General features: G+C 35.9%; 1 protein-coding gene across 6 annotated transcripts in view; it reads left to right on the top strand.

Annotated features, from left to right (window-relative positions):
* celf4 (CUGBP, Elav-like family member 4) overlaps positions 1-24,233 on the top strand; it is a 136,576-nt gene that overhangs the window by 59,074 nt on the left and 53,269 nt on the right. Inside the window, exons 3-12 of one of the 6 annotated variants that reach the window (XM_089123818.1) lie at positions 9,124-9,172; positions 15,496-15,621; positions 16,299-16,378; positions 16,468-16,608; positions 16,787-16,925; positions 18,007-18,159; positions 18,627-18,737; positions 21,088-21,150; positions 21,306-21,386; positions 23,766-23,909. In XM_089123818.1, the coding sequence (XP_088979944.1) occupies positions 9,124-9,172; positions 15,496-15,621; positions 16,299-16,378; positions 16,468-16,608; positions 16,787-16,925; positions 18,007-18,159; positions 18,627-18,737; positions 21,088-21,150; positions 21,306-21,386; positions 23,766-23,909 (1,087 nt within the window). Of the gene's footprint in view, positions 1-9,123; positions 9,173-15,492; positions 15,622-16,298; positions 16,379-16,467; positions 16,609-16,786; positions 16,926-18,006; positions 18,160-18,626; positions 18,738-21,087; positions 21,151-21,305; positions 21,387-23,765; positions 23,910-24,233 lie in introns of all 6 variants that reach the window. The other 5 variants (XM_089123819.1, XM_089123820.1, XM_089123816.1 and 2 more) reach the window with 5 other exon arrangements.

The following is a 24,233-nucleotide window of genomic DNA, read 5'->3' as shown; positions in this document are numbered from 1 at the left end:
ACATTTTCCTGTGAAAATTCTTATGTTGGTCATATTTCCAATATGAATAATCTGTGATTCTGAATGGCAGTATCGACATCGGCGCGATGACTGACAGCCTCACAGTCTCCTCAAACATTGTGTTCATCCATGCTGTGCCGTGTCGAGGGTGTTGAAGTACAACTCACGTAAAGTTGATAATTCGGCAAATGACTGCAATTGCAGATTTCGAACAGAGATGGCGACAAAGAGGAAAAACTTCAGACTGCAGCTTTAAATGCATTAATCGTAACATTAAATCATTGTTTCCCAAAGTGATGTTGAAGTTCATAAGTTGATGAAAATGAAGAAATTAATTAAACAATATATGAAGAGTTCAGATGCAAAAGCCTCTAAGTGCCATTTGAAATTTTCTTCTAGAATGATCATTTTTATCAAGCTTGTATATTTAAGTTCAGTGATTTCACTTAAATAGCAATGATAATTACCTATTAATTGTTATTTAAGTGAAATTACTGAACTTAAATATACAAGTTTGATAAAAATCATCATTAAAGAAGACAATTTCAAATGGCATTTAGAGGCTTTTGCATCTGAACTCTTCATATATATATATATATATATATATATATATATTCCTTCCTGTTTTGTGGAATTACAAAAGTTAGGGGCCATATATATATATATATTTGTTATGGCCCCTGACTTTTGTAATTCCACAAAACAGGAAGCCTTTCTGAAAAGCTATGTGCTATTTTATAAAGGACCATTAAAAAGATTTTTAATAAAGAATTTGTGACAATCAATAAATTATGATTAATTTACTGTAATTTTGAGAATATTTAGTAATCATGAAATAAATACAAATCAAATCATAGTCTGATTATTATTTTAAAATCTAATGTAATCTAACTTTGAGTATAATTTTTAGAATCGAATGACTTAATCCATATTACATGTTTGTTATTTGTTACTAATATGTGTAATATTTGCATATTGGTCAAAAACAAATCTAAATAGAATCAATTAACCATATAATTGTGCATAATTAAGTTTGAAAAATAAATTAGCTTATTAACCTAAAATTCTTTCTGTATGTGTTGCTGCGCAAATTGCAAAATTGCTCAATTGCTAATTTGTTCTGATAGCATCAGTAATACATTTAGGTTGAGGTCTGTAACAAAAACGTGTGTTCTTGTTTCGAAGTCGAGTTTATATATTATCATGTCACAGGATACAAATCAAATAGGCATTATTCACTTTCAGACAGCCTCACAGGCAAAGGTGAAAGATCTCTCATTTCAAATCCAGTTTCAGCATAATTCCCATTAAAGCGTGTCTCACCTCAAGTTTGGGAAAATACAACTCTGTTACTTTACGGCCTGGGGAAAATTGGGGTCTGAAGCACAAGAACAGTATTAAAGAAATTTTAGGAAAGAAATACAAAGTGAAATGCAGCTTATTCATAAACATGAGAACAGTGAGATTTATACGGCATTATTTACAGTCTAAATAATATCTTTGGTCTTATCGTGCATGATTTATAATATTTATAATCCAATCAAATCCTGGCGCATAAAATCTTGCCCTACATTATTTCCCAACAAATATTCTGTGAAATGTCACTCCATAAATTAAATCAGGAGGGAATGCTGTTTTGTGTCATTTGTATAGCATTCAAACTGAAAAAGAAAAAAAATTGACACCGATATAAAGAAACAGAACTAAAAAGATCAGAGTGAGAAAAAACCTTGAATGTCAATATTTCACAGGTAGACGGCAGATTCATGTCTTTTTGGGTTCGATTAGTTGATGTCTTTCATTGCATGACATTACGTTTAAGTTCCTAGTCATTTTCACAATAAAGTGCACAAATCTCGTCGTCTTTCCTGCTTAATTATCCAGGTGCTTCAGAAAGCACCTGTTATGGTGAATGTCTGTGCAGATTCACACCGGGTCGGGCCCTGAAAGAGCACTTTCCTGTCTCCCCCCTCCGGTAAAGTTGTCTCATTTTCATTTGACACAATTTATAGATGTGCCTCCAAAGCATGCGCTATTTTACACTCCTGGATCATTAAATGAAACCCTTCGGAAGCTCTCGAGGTGCAAAGCACTTTTGTGGGAGGTGTAAAACGCGCAGGGTTTTTACGGGCGTCCCGGGCGCCTGGAGAGGAGGAGGACGGTGGCAGGGGTTTAAAGAGGCAGCCATCCGTGTCGTTTGGGAAGGTTACAAGGAGCCACGGGACTCCGGCGCTTTAAAGACTTACCTCAGGACATGCTGCAGTGAGGGAGAGGGAGAGAGAGAGAGAGAGAGGGAAAGAAAATGAGTGTGAGTTATAGGCACTGTGGTGGTTTAATAATTCAGTGAAATCCAAATTTGAGCAGATGCCCCTAGTGCTCTGGGTGAAATAAGCCTCCGCTGAATGGGAAGGAGAGGTTCCTGGAAGAAGGAAGTTACATTTGGAGAGTGCCAAGTGGAAATTGTACTTGAGTGGAGGTTGCTGTATGTGTTCCCAACAGATTACTTTCCTTATTGGAGAGATAGAGATGTGTGTGTTAGTATATACAGTATATATATAAAACTATTTAAATTGTCAATATATAAGGGACAATCCATGGCTAGCTAATCCATGGAGTGCATTTAAATCATTTAATGCACAGTTAGTCATGTTATCCGATTATACCTCGGTCATTTGCCAGAATTGATGACTTAAAGCTGTTACTGATGTTTGTGGCGCTATATTTGACTATTTTGTCAGTTATGCTTGTTAGATCTAGCATTTGAATTAGACAAAGAGATAAAGTAGTGCTTAAGATTACATTAAATGTTACAAATAAATTTTATTTGAATGAATTATATAGCATTTATTTGAATTCATTTTCGAGAGAGATTTCGTGTGTGAATTACCTGTGTCTGCTCAGCATCTCTCTCTATTAACATGAAGCTGTGAGTTTAATTACTTCAAAACCAGCGATGTAACCCCTTTGTTGCTGAGTATTATAATGTAACGATTCAGTAGCAAAGCTATTTTTAGTAATAAAAGTCACAGGACAACGTTTTTAACAATTTTTCTGTGTGCGAGTGACGTTTGTGAAAACAGCGCATTAATATAGAACAGTGATTAAACTGACTTGGAACTACCTGTGCGTTAAACCCAATGTATAGCCAATCAGAATCGAGTATTCAGACAAACCATGTTATAAATTTGCAATATATTTTCATGTTTAATATATTATGAATTATATAATAATTATATGTATACACACATATAAATAGTATTATATAGCCATATATATATAATCAAAATATTAAAACTGTATTAATTTAGCTGGGACTTTCATCCAAATTTTAAGATTAATATGACAAAAAATAAATCCCTGATTTTTTGTGGTCTAAGTCTTTTGGACCCCGCTGTGTTTAAACCTCGTCATGTTTAGAGAGGTCTGCTACTCTGCAGTGTGCTCTGTGCAAGATTTCCAATTTATAATTTATTTTTATGTTTTTTATTTAGTATTTGTTTGCTGGCTCTCATGTTTTGAATGACTCTCAATGCAATCTGAGCCCGACACAACAAAGGCAGGGTAGCTCATCCTTCAAGAATTACCTCCTCCTCCACAAACCCAGAAAGAGCACGCTCATCCCTTTGTGGGGAAATGAAAGGAATATTATTGTTCCTACTGCGAGAATGAACTTTGAATTTTTTCTGCCTTAGTTTGTAGAAAAGTTTGCTCTCTGCTCTCGCTACGTGACTGTAATTTAAAAGCCTGTCTTTTTAAAAGCTCACTGTAACAGTACTTTACAGACAGCCGAGCCTTTAGTATTTGAATATAAAGCCTGTGATATTCATCATACTTATTTTTTGCCGGGAGAGCACAGGGAAAAGTGATAGATTATTCATTGCATGCTTTCCATTCATCTGAACACAGCTAGAAAGGGTCAGATAGGATATTTTACATAACCAAAGTTGGTTGCTATTTCTATTTTCGTGTCGTGAAAGCAGCTTCATAAACACTAGTTGCCTTAAAGGGATAGTTCACCCAAAAATGTTGATTCTGTCATCATTTACTCACCCTTGTGTTTCTGTGGAATACAAAAGAAGATTTTTTGAAAATGATCAGTGTTTTATTAGCCATACAATAAGTCAGTGGTGTTCGCTGTCTGTCCTGGCTAACAAGGTGTTTTCATTAGAGGCCCAAACATGCTAAGACTTTCTAAGCCATACAGAGAGCATCTGTACATCCATTTCAATACCATACGCAGCGATATTATGCAGGATTGGACATGCAGGTGGTGTGTAGTTTTCTGGAGCGCTTTAGAATGGGCTAACAGGAGGGGGAAAAAGAACCCCGTGGTGGAAGATACTCCCTCAGCGCAGACGTGACACCCACACGTACGTTTCTGTGGCCGTTTAGCCCAGCGTGTGTGTGTGTGTGCCAGAGAGTTACATCACCATAAGGCCGTGCCACGCTGTGGCTCAGTGGCGGAGACACGGACGGCGAGGTCTGTACAGATGGAGGTTTCTGGTGAGGTGAAGTACAGAGAGAAAGAGAGATGAAAGTGTTTTGCTGCTGGCCTATTTATAAAGAAGAGGTAATTTTGTGGAATTATGGGTGATTTAGTGTGTATGTGAGTGGATTTGCGTGCTCGTGTTTATGCGTATGTGCGGGAAGCCGTTTCTTTGTGTAAAAGGTTTTGCCCTCTCAGAATATGTGATGTGAAGAGCTCAGGGAGGATAAAAACTGTCCTGCTCGATGCTGCCATCTAGCTGTGGCGGATGAAAGTCCTCTAGGGGCCTTTGAAATCACAGTTCGGAAGTAATGTGGAAGCCTGTGGCGCAGCACAATGACAAATGTCTCCAAATGCCACATTATGTTTCATTCAGCTCAGTTTTATGACATGCCATCACATTCAGTTTTAATGCGCGCAAGATCTCATTCCACATGTACGTCAGATTCACCCTGGGAATGTGAGGGCATTTCATGCATGTTCCCCTTTCAGGATGCAGAAATGGCATCTGTGGGTGAGAAACACTCTCCAAATATTAATATCTAAATACTTTTAGAAAGCTTTTTTTTTTTTTTTTTTTTTGATTATTGTGGCAATGTATTTGTGTTACTATTATGGTATTTTCATATATTATAATTATAGACAATATTCTAAGATTTAAGATTTTTTAATTTGTAAAAAAAAAAGTCTTGGTGACTAGAATAACTTTGATTAAGTTTTAATTTGCATATTTATTTTTTTAATTGTAAAATTAAAATAGAATAACTTCATGACTAATGATTAACTTTATGATTCTATTCAACTTTATGATTTGAATAGAATAACTTTATGATTAATTTTGAATTAACATATTTAAGCTTTTTTAATATGTAAAAGAAAATGATTCTGGCATGTAATAATCAACACATTGATAATATTTTAATAATATTTAATAACCTATACATATAAATAATATTCTCAATAGAATTTAACTTTATGATTCATTTTGAATTCACATTTTTTTATATATATCTTTTAAAATATTTGAAATAATTTATATTTTAATAGAATAACTTTTTTATTACCGTGATAAGCTTTTTTTTCATTTGTAAAATGAATATATTCAATGACTGTATGTAAAAATCATCAATTAATTTTTAATTAATAATATATTTAAGCTTGCAAAAACTTACTAGCAGCTTTGTGTGTGTGTGTGTGTGTGTGTGTGTGTGTGTGTGTGTGTGTGTGTGTGTATTTTCTGTGTGTGTGAAAGAAACGCTTGTATGAGAGTGGTGAGATTCTGGTTGGGGAAACACAATTAGCACACATAGCAGAGTCCATTTGTGCCGTTGGGAGGGAAACATTAAAATGTATGTGAGCAGAGGCCTGCTGGGATACAGAGTGTATGTGTGTGTGTGTACGTGCGTGCGTGTGTGGCTGTGACCTTGCTCTGCACCCCGATCTATGTCCAAATCTCCCTCTCTCTCTCTCTCTCTCTCTCTCTTCACTATTCCCTCCGCCCTCACTATCAGCAGCCATGCTAAAATAAATAATGCATCAAAACACATTAAAAACATTAGCCAGGCTTTACTGCCAATAAAAGAGGAGGATGCTGGGGATGGAGAAAAATAAGGAGTGAGTGATCAGGTCAGGAAAAAATGAAGTGAACTTTATGAAGTGAGAAATCCCAGAGCTGTAGATCTGGACTGGAGCCAGGAAGCCACAGGTGCGCTGACCAGGTGCACTGTGGGTATTTTAGATCGTAAACGAGCTACTGTGAGTCCAGTAAAATATGCAGTTGAAAGATGATTTTAATAAACATAATTGGTGGTTTAATTGGCATTACAGGCTATTAAATTAGTTTATCATTAATATGCAAAAGCAAGGACGAAGCACAGAAATGCACATGCAACTTTTATACTCTCTTTCAGAGGGTCTCCTTGCTTTCCTTTTCTCATTCATTTATTAATTTATTCTTTATCCTTCATTTCTTAAATGTGCAATACCTTTTCAAAAGTTCGGGAGTAGTTAAATGTTGTTTTTTGCAAATACATATTTAATAATGCGGGGGCAATCAAATGTGACTGTAAAGACATTTATATCGTTAGAAAACTTTTTTATGTTAAATAAATACATTTTGATCTTTTTATAAAATAATCCTTAAAAAAATGAATCAGTTTCCACAAAAATATTAAACAGAACAGCTGTTATGATGATTCATAATAATAAGAAATGCTTCTTCAGCAGCATATGACACTAATGATGCTGAAAATTCAGCTTTGCCATCACAAAAATACATATTTTTCTGCTTATTGTTATCAAATGTTCACTTTTAATACTGTAATGTTAATTAACGGGAAACAATGCATTTATTAATTTAGCAGATGCTTTTGTCCAAAGTAAGTTTAAAAGTGAGGGAGTCAATATATTAGCAATGAAGGCTATAGTATGTAAAACCGCTGTGGAACTACATTTTTTGTCACTCTTGCTTTATTGAACAAAATGGTAATAAAAGTGACATTTCTATTTTCTTCATCACTGTTTTGTTGACAAATGAAAGGCAGGCCACAATGATAGAATAAAAAAATAATGAGCTAAAATGACTCGTGATCACATCGCTCGGTTGTAACAATATCCCTTTTTTATTAAACCAAGTAAAATTGCAATGTCATACAAGAGGATCGGGATCCAAGGAGCATTTTATTTTGTGATTTTGATTAATCTGACTTGTCCTGTACTGTACGCCGCCATTGTGCTTCCTCTATTTTTGGCTTTGGCAGCCAGAGACTTGTCCTTTTTGTTTCAATGTAGCAGACAGAAGTGAGAGGAGGCCCAGAAGTGAAGCCCAGGGAGCTGCTCATTAAAAGTTACCCACTACGTCACAACTCATTTTCCGCTAAAGTGGCGCGTGGAGCAGAGAATGAGTAAACTGCTGCGGGTGAGCGATAGAGAAGTGGTCTGGGTCTTATTTTGGGCGGGAGGCGCTGACGCCATCCATGTATGGCCCATGCCAGGATCTGTGCATGGGCCTGTTCCTCTCCTCTCGTCGTCTTCCTGCTGGCAGCGTGACAATTGGCATTATTAAAAATTGATTGCCGCAGACCGTTCCATGGATTACATGTATTATTGAGCCAGAGTCAGTCGGGAATCTGCCACGAGTGAAGGAAGCAGAACGAAACGCTTTATGATTGTGAACGTCTTTTAGTGAGACCTCACACACACACACACAGATACACACATTTGCATCCCGGTGCCATTCATACACATAAACACAGACTTATGCAAATGTGCTTATAAATGAGGTGTATTGTGCTGAGCGTTGCATGCGTTTCTTTTAATATTTTGTTCTGTATTGCTCTGTGTCTCTGACTTTTACTGTTGGAAAGCAGTAAAAATAAGTCATTCTATGAAACATTTCAAGGTGATTTTATTTTGGGGTTTTTTATATTTCTATATAGGCTAGTTAATTGTTGAAATATATTTTGAGATATGCTGCATTGGGAGGAACATTTCAAACCAATTGCTGCTGCTCACCTGTTATGGTGATTTCATGGCTTCATCCTCCTTTTTTAAGCATTCAAACTTCTTTTCTATAAATAAAAGTTGACAATAAATGAGATTTGCCAGGGTGGATATGTCAAGCATGAAAGAACAACAATTTATGAATATTAAATGAGCATAGAACTTAAGAACTTTGAACTTGGCTCCTCAAAACTCAAATGATGTCACTTCCTCTTCTTCATTATGTCATTTTACAATAAATTATTTTGAGGCAAATGGTAATGGGAAAATCTAAATTCGTGGCTTTTAAAAAATTAAAATAAATGTTTACATAATATATGTGGGTGCACTGTGTATAATTATTTTGTATATGTATAAATACACACACATGCATGTATATTTAAGAAAAAAATATTATTTATATATTTATAAATATATTATTAATATTATGTATATTATTTATATTATGTATAATATTTATATTTATATTATTTATATATATATATAAATATTTATATATATATATATATATATATATATATATAATATAAATTATATATAAATCTATATACAGTATATACATGAAAATATGTCTTAAATATATACAAGCATGTGTGTGTATTTATGTATGTAAAATAATTATACACAGTGCACCCATATATATTATGTAAACACAAACTTTTATTTCGAATGTGATTAATCGCGATTAATCTTTTGACAGCCCTAGTAAAAAATGAATTTAATGAGAAATAAATGATCAATTATTAAAAAGAACTTTTCATATTAATTTGATAATTTTCATTATTATGGCATTGTAAATATTGTTTTCGCTTTTGTACTTTTTTTGTAAAATCACAATGACTATGGGTATGTAAAAAACATCACATGAAATAATCGTTTTAAAAGAATAAGTTTATGATTCGTTTTGATTTAACATTTTAAGCTCACAAAAAAAAAACTTACTAGTAGCTTTTTGTGTTTAGTGCATTTCATCCAATGTTATATGGACGCAAATGATCCCACCACACTGAACTGTGAACACTTCGCTAAAATAGTTTTGTGCTACAAATCTAATGTCTTCTCTTGTCTTTTCCCCTTCTTTTTGTCTGTCCTGTCTTTCCCCCCTCCCCTCTCGTTCTTCTCTTTGTGTTGCACAGATGAACAGGCCAATCCAGGTGAAGCCAGCTGACAGTGAGAGCAGGGGAGGTAGATTTCCACTCCTCTTTTTTCTTCTTCCTTTTCTATTTCTCTCCCCACCTTCCTGTCACACTACATCAGTGTCACCATTACCGGTAGATGTCCCCTTCTTAAGAGTCACATATAATGACGCATCTCGATGAGACCTGACAGTCATACAAGGCCCCAGAGGATCTTGGGCCGGCCCTCACACGCGTTACATAAGTGTCGTCACTCCTTTTGTCGGATTGTTGCCCTCCACGGGGGTGCTGGGGAGAGACAGCTGTGAGAGTTTTTGTTTTATTTATTTATCCTTTATTTTACCAGTACCATTGAGATAAAAATCTCTTCTTGTCCTGGCCAAATTGGCAGCACAGTTTCACATATAATACAATACAGACATAAAACTCAATCGTACATACAATTTTAGCCAGCACTCATAAATTGACAACAAAAGTTACTTTACAAAACATGCACACGTTTCCTTTAAATTGGTCAATACAAGATTTTTAAAAAACGTTTAAAGGGGGGGAGAGTTTTTATCATTATTATACTCTGCAGCTTATTCCATAACCAGGGAGCATAGAAAGAAAAGGCAGTTTTACCAAGCTCTGGACGTACTCTAGGAACCTTTAAAAGCAGTTTTGCACTGGATCTAGTACTATAAATGCAGTAAGATAATAGACGACAGATATAAATTGGTAATTAGACTTTTTGATCCACTCACAGACACTTTTGTATAGACTTGCACATGTCAGAAAGAGTAAAAAATGTTGATAGTTTGTTGAATTTTATGGAAAACAAATATATGTAGTAATTTTATTTATGGCTCCTTAACTCAAATGATGTTATTTCCTCTTTATGCTATTTAAGAGGAATTATTTTGAGACAAACAAAATTGAAAAAAAAAAATGATTTTGTGGTGTGATGGGAAATACACATTCAGAGAGAGAATAATTATCGTTGTTGAAAATTAATATAATAAGCTATATATATATATATATATATATATATATATATATATATATATATATAAAGCTATCTTATATAAAAATTAATATAAGAAACAATTTTTAAGATCAATTTGATTATTTGACCATTTTGATTATTGTTGCAATGTATTTTTGTTTGTATTTTTTAATGACTGTAGTTATAGAAATATTATCACACGAAATAATGTTTTTAATACAAATAAATTAAAAATAAATTAATAAAACAATACATTTATCTATTATGAGTTTATTAATGACCTCTCTATGTTATATTAGGTTCTTTATATCAGGTGACTAGAACTCAAGTGATAAGAACTTAAAAGGGTTCTCCTATGACATCATGATAACTTAAAAAGTTTTGTCTATGAATTTATTAGAACTTAAGAAGGTTATCCAATGACATCACAAAAATTTCAAATGGTTCTGAAATGGTACACTGAAAAAAATGTGTTTCATTTACTTTGAAACATGCTTGTAAATGTTATAATGTATGTAATTTATGCATAAATAATTAAAAAAGTAATGACATTAAAGTAACATTAAATCAAATATGACATTTTGAAGTAGAAAGACTGAAATAGTATTTTCTTTTAAAACTTACACAAATAATCTTGGTTTTATTTACTTTTACAACTTTAAAAGTTCCTTTATGACATCATAAGACCTTCAAAAGGATATCTTATGCCATTACAAGAACTTACATTTCCCCTATGACATCATAAAAACATTTTTAAAAATTCCTTAATCATATTAGCTTAAAATATTTAAAGAATTTAAAATGTTCTGCTTTATGTCATCCCATTGTAAAGCATGTTCCCCATCAGTCGGTCTCACTCGACGTAACGTGGGGGTTACATGCGTAACCGAGACGTTTTTTTAAGCTTTTATTTTTAAGTGTGTGTGTGTTTGTGTTCATGGGAGTGTGAGATTGAGTTTCTGTGCATTGACTATGCATGTGAGTGTCTATGCGTCACTTACAGACAGAGTGGAAGTAGTTTGGTAAGGATAGCTCGTCTTTTCCTCCTTTTTGGGTCAGGTTTTCCAGATAACCAAGATTGATGGACCCACAGAGAAAACGAGACACACACATAGTGGCACCTCTCCTTCCTTCAGTCTCTCCTTTCATTTCATGCCATGCGTTTCTTTCTCTAATTGAGAGTGTCTTCCTTTACTCACACTCGACAGATCAATTGTCTTCATGGTGATGGACAGCTGAATTTATCCCCCTGTTAGCCCTGTAAAAACGCAATATATGTCCCCGCAAAGCCCTCTGATTCCACTGGCAAAACTGATGTGCCGTCCCCGACCGATCCATTCACTAGTCATTTAAAGTGAAACGCCGGGATGGAGAGGGAGAGCTAAAGGTCAAAGTGGGAAAGACAAGGAAAGGAAGTGAGAGACAGAAAGAGAGTTAAAGAGAAGGCAGGAGTGGTCATAAGGATGGATATAGGAAACAGTTGGTGACACTGGTTAGAGATACTAAACGAAAGACTTGTTCTTCTAAACAAAATAGCTTTTTTTCCACTATTATCTGGAAATGTGCAGTGTGATTTACACGTAGGACATTTCAACGCATTCTCATCCTTTAGCGTCATATAGAACGCTATATGACAAAACGGTGCTATACTACGCACATGGCACCCGTTATCGTTAATATAACACGCGCTGTGATGGTTAGGTTTAGGTGTGGGGTAGGGTAGGGTAGTCTCATATTACGCGAAAGGATTTATGACGCCTTGGGTTCGCGTGAATATTAACGATAAAGGGTGCCATGTGCTTAGTCTAGCACCGTTTTGTCATATAGCGTTCTATGTGACGCTAAAGGATGAGAACGGGCTCGACATTTATATGTAGGTTTATTTAAATGAATATCGAGCATCCCAGCTAACAAAAAAATATATATTACAACAATATTCATATATTATATATTCTCAACAATCAAAATGTCTAGTTTTTGAAATCTTTTATAAAATGTTTTTATACAAATGTTAAAGGAACATTCCATTTTATAATTCTGCAAACATTTTGGGATGCCCAGTTAAAGCATTTCAGAAAAAAAAACATTACATGAATGTTGTATTTTTTTGTGCTAACATTTTGAGAACATTATTAAAGACCAGATCATTTTGAAAAAACATTCTATTAACATTACTAAAAGAACGTTTGTTCATAACTTTTCGAGAACCTTGCCAGAACGTTAGCCAAAGTATATTCCCTATTAGCTGGGATAATCCAACGCTGTCTCATGACCAAATTCATACAAATTCGTACAAGTACGATTTGTCTAAACCTCAGTGATCGGTAGGTTTAGGGGCGCGGTCAGGGGTAGGTCGTCCGTACGAATTCATACGAATCAGGCAACTCGTAAAATATGTATGATTTAGAAGCAAGGTATGAATTCGTTCAAATTAGCCACCACGTAAAATACGTGCAAATTGCCGTTTGATGTGTTTTGGGTTTTTTTTTTACACATTCGGGGTATCAGACTGCTGGTTTCTTGTATTGTCCAAGTGGAAAAAGGACTAAAATATAATTTTTCTTTATTTTTTTCTTAAAATTCTTAAAATACAGGGAGCCTCCTATAGGGGGCAATGTTCAGAGCAGTGGCATGGGCAACTTTTAAAAACTGTTCTTTGTAGTTCATTTGAGGCAGTTTCTATGGCATTATTTTAACGACAAATGACCCAAGAGTGCATTTATGTAATGTGTGAGATGAATTTCGATGAATTTCCTTCACTCTGGCACAAAACAGGATGCGCACTCTCAAATACAGTAGTCGCGTTGTGCATTCCATCCAACCCGGTCTCATCCCAAGACGTCATATAACTGACGTTTTGGGACGTCTTTTGACCATACGTCAATATTCGCCTTTTTAGGGCCCCCTTAAACGTCGGTAGATGAGGTTATGGGATCCTAACTCTACCCCATACCTAAACCTAACCCTAAACCTAACCCGTCACCTAACTGACGTTAAAGGTAAAGCGTCAGTTGTATGACGGCCCGGGATCGCCATCTACCGACGTTTAAGGGGGCCCTAAAAAGGCGGATATTGACGTATGGTCAAAATACGCCCCAAGACGTCAGTTATATGACTTTTTGGGATGAGACTGTGTTATTCCATCAGTCAAACGTAGAGGTCTGATGATAGATATCTGGAGATTGACGAGTGAATCTCCAGATATCTATCATCCGACCTCTACGATTGACTGATGAAATAACACAGTGTACCTTTAAATTGTAAAGAATTTAACAATCCATCTTTGTATGTCGAATATGAACGAATGTTCATTGTACAAATTTCATGAGATAGCATTTTCAAGTTATTATTTAATACTAGGGATGCACAATATATCGGCCACCGAGCCCGTTCTCATCATATAGGACGCTTTTGCAAAAGCGTAAATATCCAATGCACATGGCACCCTTTAACGTAAAATGAGACGCAGATATATTTGGGCAGAAGGCGCCCCCTAGTGGTCTAACCCTTACCCTACACCATACCTAAACTTAACCATAACCGAAGCGTCTCATTAGACGTTAAAGGGTGCCATGTGCGTTGGATATTTACGCTTTTGAAAAAGCGTTGTATATGGCGCTTTGGGATGAGAATGCGTTGGGCCACCATATCGGTATCGGCATGTGTTAATTTTTTAATGTTATCGGCACAATAAGAAAAATTGGCCGATATATTAAAGCCGATAAATAATAAATGATTTCCTTCAGTTGAGACACTTCAGATTGCGCACTGTTTGCCATGATGGTTTTTAATTGCTTGAAATATGATTTGAAATTTCAGATCAATGTTCAGCACAAGTCTGTCACATAGGTTATGTAAAATTATAATGAGAACGTTATAATTGTGTGCTTTTTTTTGTAACCAGGTTAAAATCATATACAAATTAGGATTTCGATTTATCGGCCAATATATCGGTTATCGGTATCGGCCAACATGTTCATATCGGTGCAACCCGATTTAATACTTGTGCAAGTGCTTGTAGGCTTTATTTATAAATATGATAAAATTTAGATTTATAAAATGCACACCTTTTATTTATTTATGTAGTGTGTGTGTGCTTGTCTCATTCCGCATATGCGCAGCGCACTTGTAAACATTCTGGACTGGAGATTAGTCTTGTTGACTGGGCAAGGGCACCCTGTCAGAGCATGTTAGTGAGCACCGGGCGTGGACAAACACATGAACACACACAGTAGTGCTCATTAATATCTCTGCTGCACCATCCATCATACTTACACTCACACACATTACACATACATTTTCATGTGTAATGATATAAGAAAGTTTACCTGGGCAAACCCAGTAGCATTATTAAACAGAACGTTTAGTTGTGATTACACATCAATGCACTACACAATGGGTCTGAGAAATATATTAAAACAAACAAAATTGCTAAATCCTTAGCAAATCATCTTCAAAACTATATATGCTGTGCCGGTGAATAATTGCAAAATTGAAAATCCATGGCATTTACAGTACATGAGTAAGGTTTGGCTGTGATACCATATCACAAAAGCTATAGAAATAGCTTATTAAATGTAAGATTAATAAGCTAATGTAATTTTTTATTTCATTTTGGGAGCAGGTTTCGGGTTAATCTAAAATAATTGAATTATATTTTTATATTTAGATTCTTTGTTAAAATCAGTAGACGTCTGTGGTCTGTCACTGTTTATAAAACGAGATAAATGTATGTGCATTGGATGTTTACTCACGGCCGTATCCAGTTCAATTCCCTCTGCACCCTATAAATATGTGCCTTGTTTTTTAACTCTGTGCCTTGTCTTGAGTTTAAAACATGCAGCATTGACACTGCAATTACAGCCTAATAAAACCCTGAAACAATGCCGCTTTTGTTCTCCTCACGCTGATGTGTAATTCAATAATGTCTACATAATCTGATAAATAAAAGCACAAACAATAAACAAGGACTCCTGAGGTGGCAGAATCGACTAGACGAAAGGTTCTCCACAGATATCTCGTTCATACACTCATTTCATTAGACAGTGGCACCAACAAGTTTATTACAAGATCGCTGGATTTAGACACCGAAAAGGATATATTAGCTGAATAAAAAGGGGATTGATTGAGTGAAGGTGTTTAAAGAGCTTCTGTTTATTTTGGGACTTTTAATATGTTTTTGCTGCATTTTTTAAATAGCATATTTGTTTGCTTACAGTATTTAGCTCATGCTTTTTTATTTTAAGCTTCTACCATCTTTAATAATAAAATTAAGTAAAACTAGAATAAGGGACTCTGTGGATTTATTGAAATGTGCAGTAAGACATCAGATGTCCTGTTGTCCTGTATAATATGTAATGAATTGTCTGTGTTTGTTTCAGAAGACAGAAAACTTTTTGTTGGCATGCTGAATAAGCAGCAATGTGAGGACGACGTGCGGCGCCTTTTTGAGTCCTTCGGATGCATTGAGGAGTGCACCATCCTCAGAGGTCCTGACGGAAACAGCAAAGGTTATTGGGTTCTGTCTAATTCTCTCTCTCCCTCTTCCTCTCTCTATACATATATATGTAATGTGTCACTGCTACATGTTGTAAACTTAAGACAAGGCACAGAATAAAAAGAGGCACATATTTATAGGGTGCAGAGGGAATTGAACTGGATAAGGCCGTGCAAACATGCAATAAACATACATTTATCTAGTTATACAAACAGTGACATATCCTAGACTTCTACTTTTTTTTATAATAATAAAAATATTATTCAATTATTATAGATTAACCCAAAACCTGCTCCCAAAAGAAAATATTTAGCATTTTAAAAAATAATAACAAAATTAAAAAGATTTTAAAATTATTAACTACTTGCATTAATAAGCTATTCCTATAGCATTTGTGATGTGGTATCACAGCTAAATTACAATTTTTGTATCGTATACTGTAAATGTATATTTAAACACAAGCGTTTGTAAGAAACTAAAACTAAAATGTCTACATATAGTTTTGTGTTGCTTTTTTTAATTTATACACAATATAAAACAATAATATATTATACAAAAATAACTTTGGAGTTCAAAAAACGGTTTCTTGTCTCTGGACCCAGGTAGAGAAATCCCAAAAATAAAATATGTTGATCTAGAAGTGTGTGTAAATGTTGAAGAGGGTGTTTTTGACAGTTTTTCTCTCTTCAGGATGTGCGTTTGTGAAGTATTCCACTCATGCAGAAGCTCAGGCCGCTATTAGTGCTTTACACGGCAGCCAGACTATGCCTGTGAGTTCCAGCACATCTGATCATGCACTTTTGTATCATTAGCACGTTTAAGGCACAAAGCATCCTAAATTGGTGTGTGTGTGTTTCAGGGTGCTTCTTCCAGCCTGGTGGTGAAGTTTGCAGACACAGATAAGGAACGGACCATTCGACGCATGCAGCAGATGGCCGGTCAGATGGGCATCTTCAATCCGATGGCCCTGCAGTTTGGAGCGTACGGTGCCTATGCACAGGCAAGAACTAGCTCTCTCTCTCTCATTATGCACTATTTCCAACAAAACTGCAGCATCTCAGTGGAAAAATCTGTCGACTCTGAAGTCTTGTTATACACAGTGCTTTTATCGTTATATGATTATGTTATATATATTAAAGTATCGTGTGTGTATGTGTGTGTGGGCTTTTCTCCGTCAGGTTCAGCAGCAGGCAGCGCTGATGGCATCAGTGGGTCAGGGAGGATATCTCAGCCCTATGGCAGCTTTTGCTGCCGCACAGATGCAACACATGGCCACCATCAACGGCCTCCCTGGGGCTCCCATGACCCCAACATCAGGTGAGGAAACACACACACACACACAGACTTTCGCACCAAAAACAATAACTATAATGATAACTATATTAGTGCCCACACCAGCCGACAAATCATTGTGTTTATACTGCCGTTTTGTCTGCTGCTCTAAAAGCTTGAGCTCTTTAAAATCTGGTGGGTTCTGATTGACTGTTGATGTTTTCATCGTTCATCAGCTGGAAAAAAATCGAAAGTGATATCATTGATATTGTTTCTGTGTGCAGCTGTCATAGTTGTGGTATTGATTTTGCTTTTTTTTATGTTTAGAACGATTTTTAGATCTATATCTTTATTGTTATATTTATCACCCTTGGTGTGAACAGTTCTTAAAGGGATAGTTCACCCAAAAATTTACATTTAGTCATTCTTTACTCACCCTCATGTTGTTTCAAACCTGTATGAGTTTCTTTCTTCTGTTGAACTCAAAAGAAAATATTTTGAAGAATGTTGATAACCAGACAGATGATGGACCCCATTGACTTCCATTGTGGTTCCATCACCCTTATTCTTCAAAATATATTCTTTTGTGTTCAGCAGAAGAAAGAAACTCATACAGGGTGAATGAATAGAGGGTGAGCAAATGATTTTTTGGTGAACCTTTCCTTTAAGTGTTTTAATTATTCATGGCTACCATTTAGCATTTTTCCCTTCTTGAGTCATTGTAATTTTTGTTATTGTTATTTGTGTTTGCTAAGATACACAGATGAGATGGTGTATAAGAGCATGCTCCATTCAGTTAAATTGTAACTAATTTATTATATAAATAATATATGATTATTTATTATTATATTTATTTCAAACTTATACTGATTAAGCTATAAGATTCAAAACGTTAGATGCAAAAATAAAATGAAAAATAATAAGGGTGTGTTTTTCACTCAGTAAACACAAAAAATAATTAATTTTATTTAAGTATTATGCACCAATACAATACATATTAAAAACGACAATATTTACCTACATATATTTTGCCTAAATATTCTTCGAAACTCTCTATTCCCAGCAAAGCCATTACGTATTTATGAATATTTCAAATATTGTCTCCTTTCCTTGGCCCCGCCTCCAGGTGGAAGCACGCCCCCTGGCATCACGGCTCCCACGGTGACCAGCATCCCATCTCCAATCAGTGTGAACGGTTTCACAGGGCTGCCTCCTCCTCAGGCCAACGGACAGGCCCCAGCGGAGGCCATGTTCACCAATGGAATCCATCCTTACCCAGGTAATACACTCTCATCCACTGATATACAGCAGAATTTTGCCGGATTTTAATTGCGTGGAACCGACTTAAATTATATTTTAAAAACTCCATTGGCAAACTTGCAACAGTAAAACACATGACTAAGTGTAACACTAACATTTTTCATCATCCTATTCTGATTAATGTCAGCTCTGGTTTGTGAATTACAGTATTTCTTGCAGTATAATCCAATTTTATGTTTGCCCATAAAGCATTTTACTTATGTGTTTAGGAATATAAGTGTTCTTCTATTTGATGACTCAGCGATCTTTTACAAAAATATATTTTTAAATATGTTTCTCGAAGCTACTTTATCTGAAAAGTGCATTTGGAGTTGAAATGGCCAGCGGTCGGCTGTCGCAGTGCGAGTCTGTGTGTGTGTTGTGGAGTGGTATTCATGTCCAGTGGCACAGAGAAAAGCAAATGCCTGTCTCCCGGCTGTATCCCAGTTTTGCAGGAAGTGGTGTTTAGGGAAGACTCGGAGAAGGGCGGCCTTGGCGTGGCACAGAGAAGTTGTTTTGGGGTTCAGGGAAGCTGCTTCCTGTCGTCTCTCTCAGAAGGTATAGAACTCCCTCAAACGTTAGTGTCGTATTACTGTGTGTGTTTGGTGTGTGTGTGTGTGTGCATAGTTTACGGTAGACAGGCAATGAAAGACGTGAGTAGTTTCTTCATGTTTGTTTGGTGTCGTCAGCTTTGTAGAGTGACTTGTTGTTGTTGTTGTTGTTGTTGTAGTGTGGCTATAGTTATATGTGCATGTTTGTATTTGGCAGACGCTTTCATTTAATGTGACTCACTCACAGGCACGGTGGTGTTAGCTCACACCTTCTGGACTTCAGTCCTACAACCTTTTAATTACCAGCCCTGTACTTGAGCCACTGGACTACACAACAACCCCCATTGAGCTTTGTTCCCTTTAAAGGGATAGTTCATAATTGCTAATTATATCATTGTTTTCTCACCATCATGTTATTCGCGCATTTTTATACAAAAAGGCCATATCTAAAATAAAATATATAATATATATAATTGATAATATAATAAATATAATATAATAAATACTATAATATATAAATAATAAATTAAAATTGCTATTTCATACATATTTATTTTCTATATGCTCTAAAATGGCTTTAAAAAATGTTTAAAAAGTTTCATTTCTAAGTGGAGGAAATGTAATTTTAATGAAATAAAGATTCAAAATATTTGGTGGGTTTTTTTTAATAATTTTAATTTATATGCACCAAAAGAACTACACATAATTAACAGCAATATTCACCTACAGAAATTTCTATTCAAATCATTAAAAAAAAAAAAAAAAAACGATATGTCCATAAAACCATTGGACCAACAAATATCATTGAACTGTGGTCCTCTTAAAGGGATAGTTCTCTAAAAACAATAATAATTTCATCATCATCCTCATGTTGTTCATGCTGTTTCATTAAACAAAAAATTACACATGTGTGTAACACAAAAATTGTTTTATAATATTACCTGTATATTATTCATAAAGCTTCCACATCCACAAAAAAGTCCATTCAGTGAAAAATCAGCCTGGCAAAAAAAAAAAAAAAAACAAGCATTACAATATTACATTAATATTAGAACTAAAGTTCATTAAATTATTAAAATACACAATTGTGTTTGTTGCATTTGTATAAAACAAGAGTTTGTAAGTCTACAGTGTGTTAGTAATGAAAGTTACTTTACTTTCAGCTGCCCAGATAAGTAGTCTGATATGTAGCATTGTCATGGACACTGTGGATGGTGAATATTAGGAAATATATGACGTCTTGATGCAATTGACCAGGCCAGAGTAATTCACTGAAAATCTTGGCCGTGCTTTAAAAAAATAAATAAATAAATTTACTATAGCATCATGCATTATTTCTTTCTTTTTTTTATCAGCACTTTGAACAAAAAAGCAAAATTTTGAACAAAAGCTGATTAAATAGCATTTCCCCCCCAAAAAAAAATACAATGTGCATAAGCAGTATTTTATGACTTTTTTCTAATCACTTTTTGACCCAGAGATTCTCTGCTCTTTCAGAGGATGCATAATAGCGCCCCCTACTGTATAACAGTGAAAACACGGAAAGAAAAAACGGGGGAAATAATTCCGTCAATGTCAGGGAAGTGTCTCAGGGGCCGTTTAAACACCGCTTTCAACTTAAACCAGAAACCGTTGTATGCATTTTGGCAGTACATTAACATGACGCCATTTTGGGGGCCTGAAAATTCAAGCTTTTGAAAACGGGTATTGTCTGTTGTGTAAACAACAAAAGCGCACATATTTGAAAACTGTAACGTCGTGTGCATTTGCATTACGTGTGAAGTTTTTCTTTACAAAGTGACATCGCCATCTACTGGCCTGACTGCATGATACAGCGTTTTTAGTCATTTTCGCAGGTCCATGTGAAAAGTTTTTAGTTCAACATTATCGTGTAAACATACCCTCACAAATGTAAGGAAATTCTGTCAATGGCGGGGAAAGAGTTACTCACAAGTCCATCAAATGAGCTCCGAACACACTATCAAAAGAGTGGATGTTGCAGTATTTACCTGTTAGTGTTTTAGCGGCGTTAAGTTACCAGGCTGTAAGTATGTGTATCAGCGTTTAGAACAGGGAGCGTCGCGGGCCGGGGCTGAATTGCCTTTATTACTGTGAAAGCTCTCAGCTGATTGATGTGCCGTGTAGAGCTGTAGATCTATATTGTCCTCCATACACTCTCCGGCTGTCTTTCCAAATCTCGGGCAGCGGAGAAGCTTGGCAGGGTCCCGCGCGAGCGCCACGGCTTAATTGTTTGTGGGTGAACGGTGAGGGGGAGGGAAGTGAGGTAAGCTCATTCCCGGCGCACAGCTCTGCCCGAACACACTCAGTGACCCCTGCTCATGTCTCTCTCTCCACAGCTCAGAGTCCCACTGCAGCAGACCCCCTGCAGCAGGCCTACGCTGGAGTCCAACAATATGCAGGTCTGTCACTCAAAAGGAGCCTGTTTGTAATTTTCCTGCTTCCAAGTTAATAAAAAGTGCATGCACTGTGTCTACGTGTGCTGGAATAAGAGTTGTGAAGTGTGTGTGTGTGTGTGAGGTTATCTGACACATTGGCGTGTGTGTGTGTGTCTCAGCAGCCTTCCCCGCTGCATATGGACAGATCAGCCAGGCTTTTCCCCAGCCGCCTCCCATCATCCCTCAGCAACAGAGAGAAGGTGAGTCTGTCGCAGACAGATATGTCACCTGTGAGAGTGAAAGATTCGACGTGGTCACTCTCTGTGACATTTTCCGTAATTGGCTTTTCATAGATGTTCTATTAAAGTGAGGTTTTTATATATTGATTGTTATGTGCCGCTTATGCTCCCATTCAAAAGTTTGGTTCCGCAAGGACGCATTCAATTAATCAAAAGTGACAGTAATAATAGTTATGATGTTAGGTTACAAAAGATTTCTATTTCAAATAAAGGCTGTTCTTTTTAAAATATCATGAAAAAATGTATCCACACAAAATAGCACAAGCGTTTTCAATATTGATAATTATAAATGTTTCTCGAGCACCAACTCAGCATTTTAGGATGATTTCAGAAGGATCATGTGACACTGGTATATGAGGAATATGATATTATATCAATGGATCGCATTTCTGGTGTGATATTGATTACCACAATCATTTTGATTAGTCTGAAACTGAAAACTGTTTACAGTAAACAGACATACAATCGCAGCCTAGCAGTAAAGATTTCCACAAACCCTACAGGACATGACAAAATTACAGATCTAAAGACATTAAGTTTAAGAAATAGCCTAGAATAATCTTTTAAGTTAAATTTGGTGTTCTTGGTTTACTTTGTAAAACATACTCAAGATTGTGGTTTCGTCTCCCTCCAGTGGCTGCTATAGTAAACTATACAGAAACATCTTCAACAACCACAGTCATGTTCATGATTGGCCAACTGTAGAGTTTCTCACCTGTACGGCATGTGTTTGAATGCACATGCAGATAAAGTGATTCCTTTCTGCAGTTCTCATTGTCTGTTATGCATTATGGAATGGTGGAGTGTTTGTTAATGTTGAAGTTATTAGACAGGGATCTACACGGGTTCTTTTTAGATTATAAACGAAACAAGTTTAAAGGGGTGGTTGATTATGATTTCACTTTTCTATCTTTACTTTTCTAAACAACATCTGCAAAGTTACAACAAACGGGTGGTACTAGGGACTACGCAACATCACCAACCCTAGAATTTACAAACCCCGCCCCCGGAACACAATCATGTCATGACAGAAAGTGCTAATCAATGACTAGAAGATATTAACTCAACATCATGAAAATAAATACATCAACTAACTATTGCATTCTAAATGTCACTTCTTCTTGAGTCTCTCCATCATTGTCTGACTCCAGTTTGAACATAAAAGGCTAAAAGTGTTTGAAATTTTGAGGTAAAAGGACATGAGCTCTTGAAGCTCCGCCCCCATTGCCAGGAGCAGCAGCTCATTTGCATTTAAAGGGATAGACACAAAAATTGTGCGTTTTTGCTCACCTTCAAAAAGTGACGCAACGAACATGTTGTATCAAAATATCTGTGGGGTATTTTGAGCTTAAACTTCACATACACACTATGGGGACATCAAAGAATTATTTTACATCTTGTGAAAAGGGCATTATACCACCCCATTAAGTTAATTCGGTATACAAATGCACCCTAGAACACATTACACAACATTTCTAAAGCCTGAGAAATTATGCATATAAAAGTAAAATAGGAAAAATACCACTTTTTAATTACACATTTGTTCTAGTGGTAAAGTATAGCCAATTGTCATTGATTAAACTCAATAGCTGACCATTTTCATTGTATAATTACATATTGCAGACTTATATCTACAAAATAAATTCAGCAATTCATTCACAATATTTGTAATTGCATTTCCTTGCACAACCAGTAAATGCTGCAGTCATTCCCATTGGATGGGAATCAAACTGGGCCTTATTTGTCTCAAGAAATTCAAAAACTTTATGATGGGAGTAAGTGCAGTGACTTCATGAAATGTTCAAAGTCAGTCAGGTCTTTTTTCAGCAGAGAAAATCATGATGACAGTTACCCGTGAACTATATTTATTTGTCAAATCGAGGAGTTTTCTTAACCCTGATGGGAATTTAAAGAAGCCCAAATCTCCAGTAATCTTTGGGAAACCCATTTTAGCTCCACTTATTGTTCATTTAAGGCTCAGTTTGAAGGAAGAGCTAATCTAAAACACCTTTTCAAGAGTGCCCGAAGAACCTGGAAGTGGCGCACCGAGCATTTGTTTGTACACTGTTATTTCATCTATACAACTTATGGAGAGAATTGCTACTTTCAAATGCCAGGGCAACTGCTCAATAAAGAGAAACGGTTTCAATAGTTTCTTCTTTGCCAAGTCTAATTTCGCCATTTGTGTCTTTGTTTTGCCTTCTCTCTCTCTTTATTCCCCTCGCTTCCATTTATTCTTTCTGTGCTATACCTGCTCTCTTTCTCTCCTGTCTAACCGCTTCTCTAATCTTCTGTATCCCACAATCCTTCTTGTCTTTCTCTCTCTTTCTCTGTCTCCAGGGCCGGAGGGCTGTAACCTGTTTATTTATCACCTTCCTCAGGAGTTTGGGGACGGCGAGCTGATGCAGATGTTCCTGCCTTTCGGTAATGTCATCTCCTCCAAAGTGTTTGTGGATCGGGCGACAAACCAAAGTAAATGCTTTGGTGGGTAAAAATGATAAGACACCTGTGAAGATTATTCTCATTCCTACTCACACTATTAACATTTTTACCTCATTTCTCTACCACAGCGAAGCTTTCGAATAAAGCCGTGTGCACACTGTGTGCTTTTCGCTACTATTTCGCCATCTGAGATACATTTTAGTGATTGTAGGCCTAAATTAAGATCGCTTAGTATGACATGTTCACTAAAGGGCGATATATTACCTTTACGCTAAATATTAGCTTCCAACAGCTTTTTGTGTTCCTTTCAGTTATATTAACAGAATGTCCAATTGGGGTTACTGCAGTTTTTTTCATTTTAGATTT

Source organism: Pimephales promelas, chromosome 19, assembly GCF_988280905.1.
Source record: "Pimephales promelas chromosome 19, fPimPro1.hap1.1, whole genome shotgun sequence".
In the NCBI taxonomy this organism is placed as follows: Eukaryota; Metazoa; Chordata; class Actinopteri; order Cypriniformes; family Leuciscidae; genus Pimephales; species Pimephales promelas.
The sequence above is the reverse complement of the archived record's forward strand: the minus strand, read 5'-3'. Positions and strand labels throughout refer to the sequence as shown.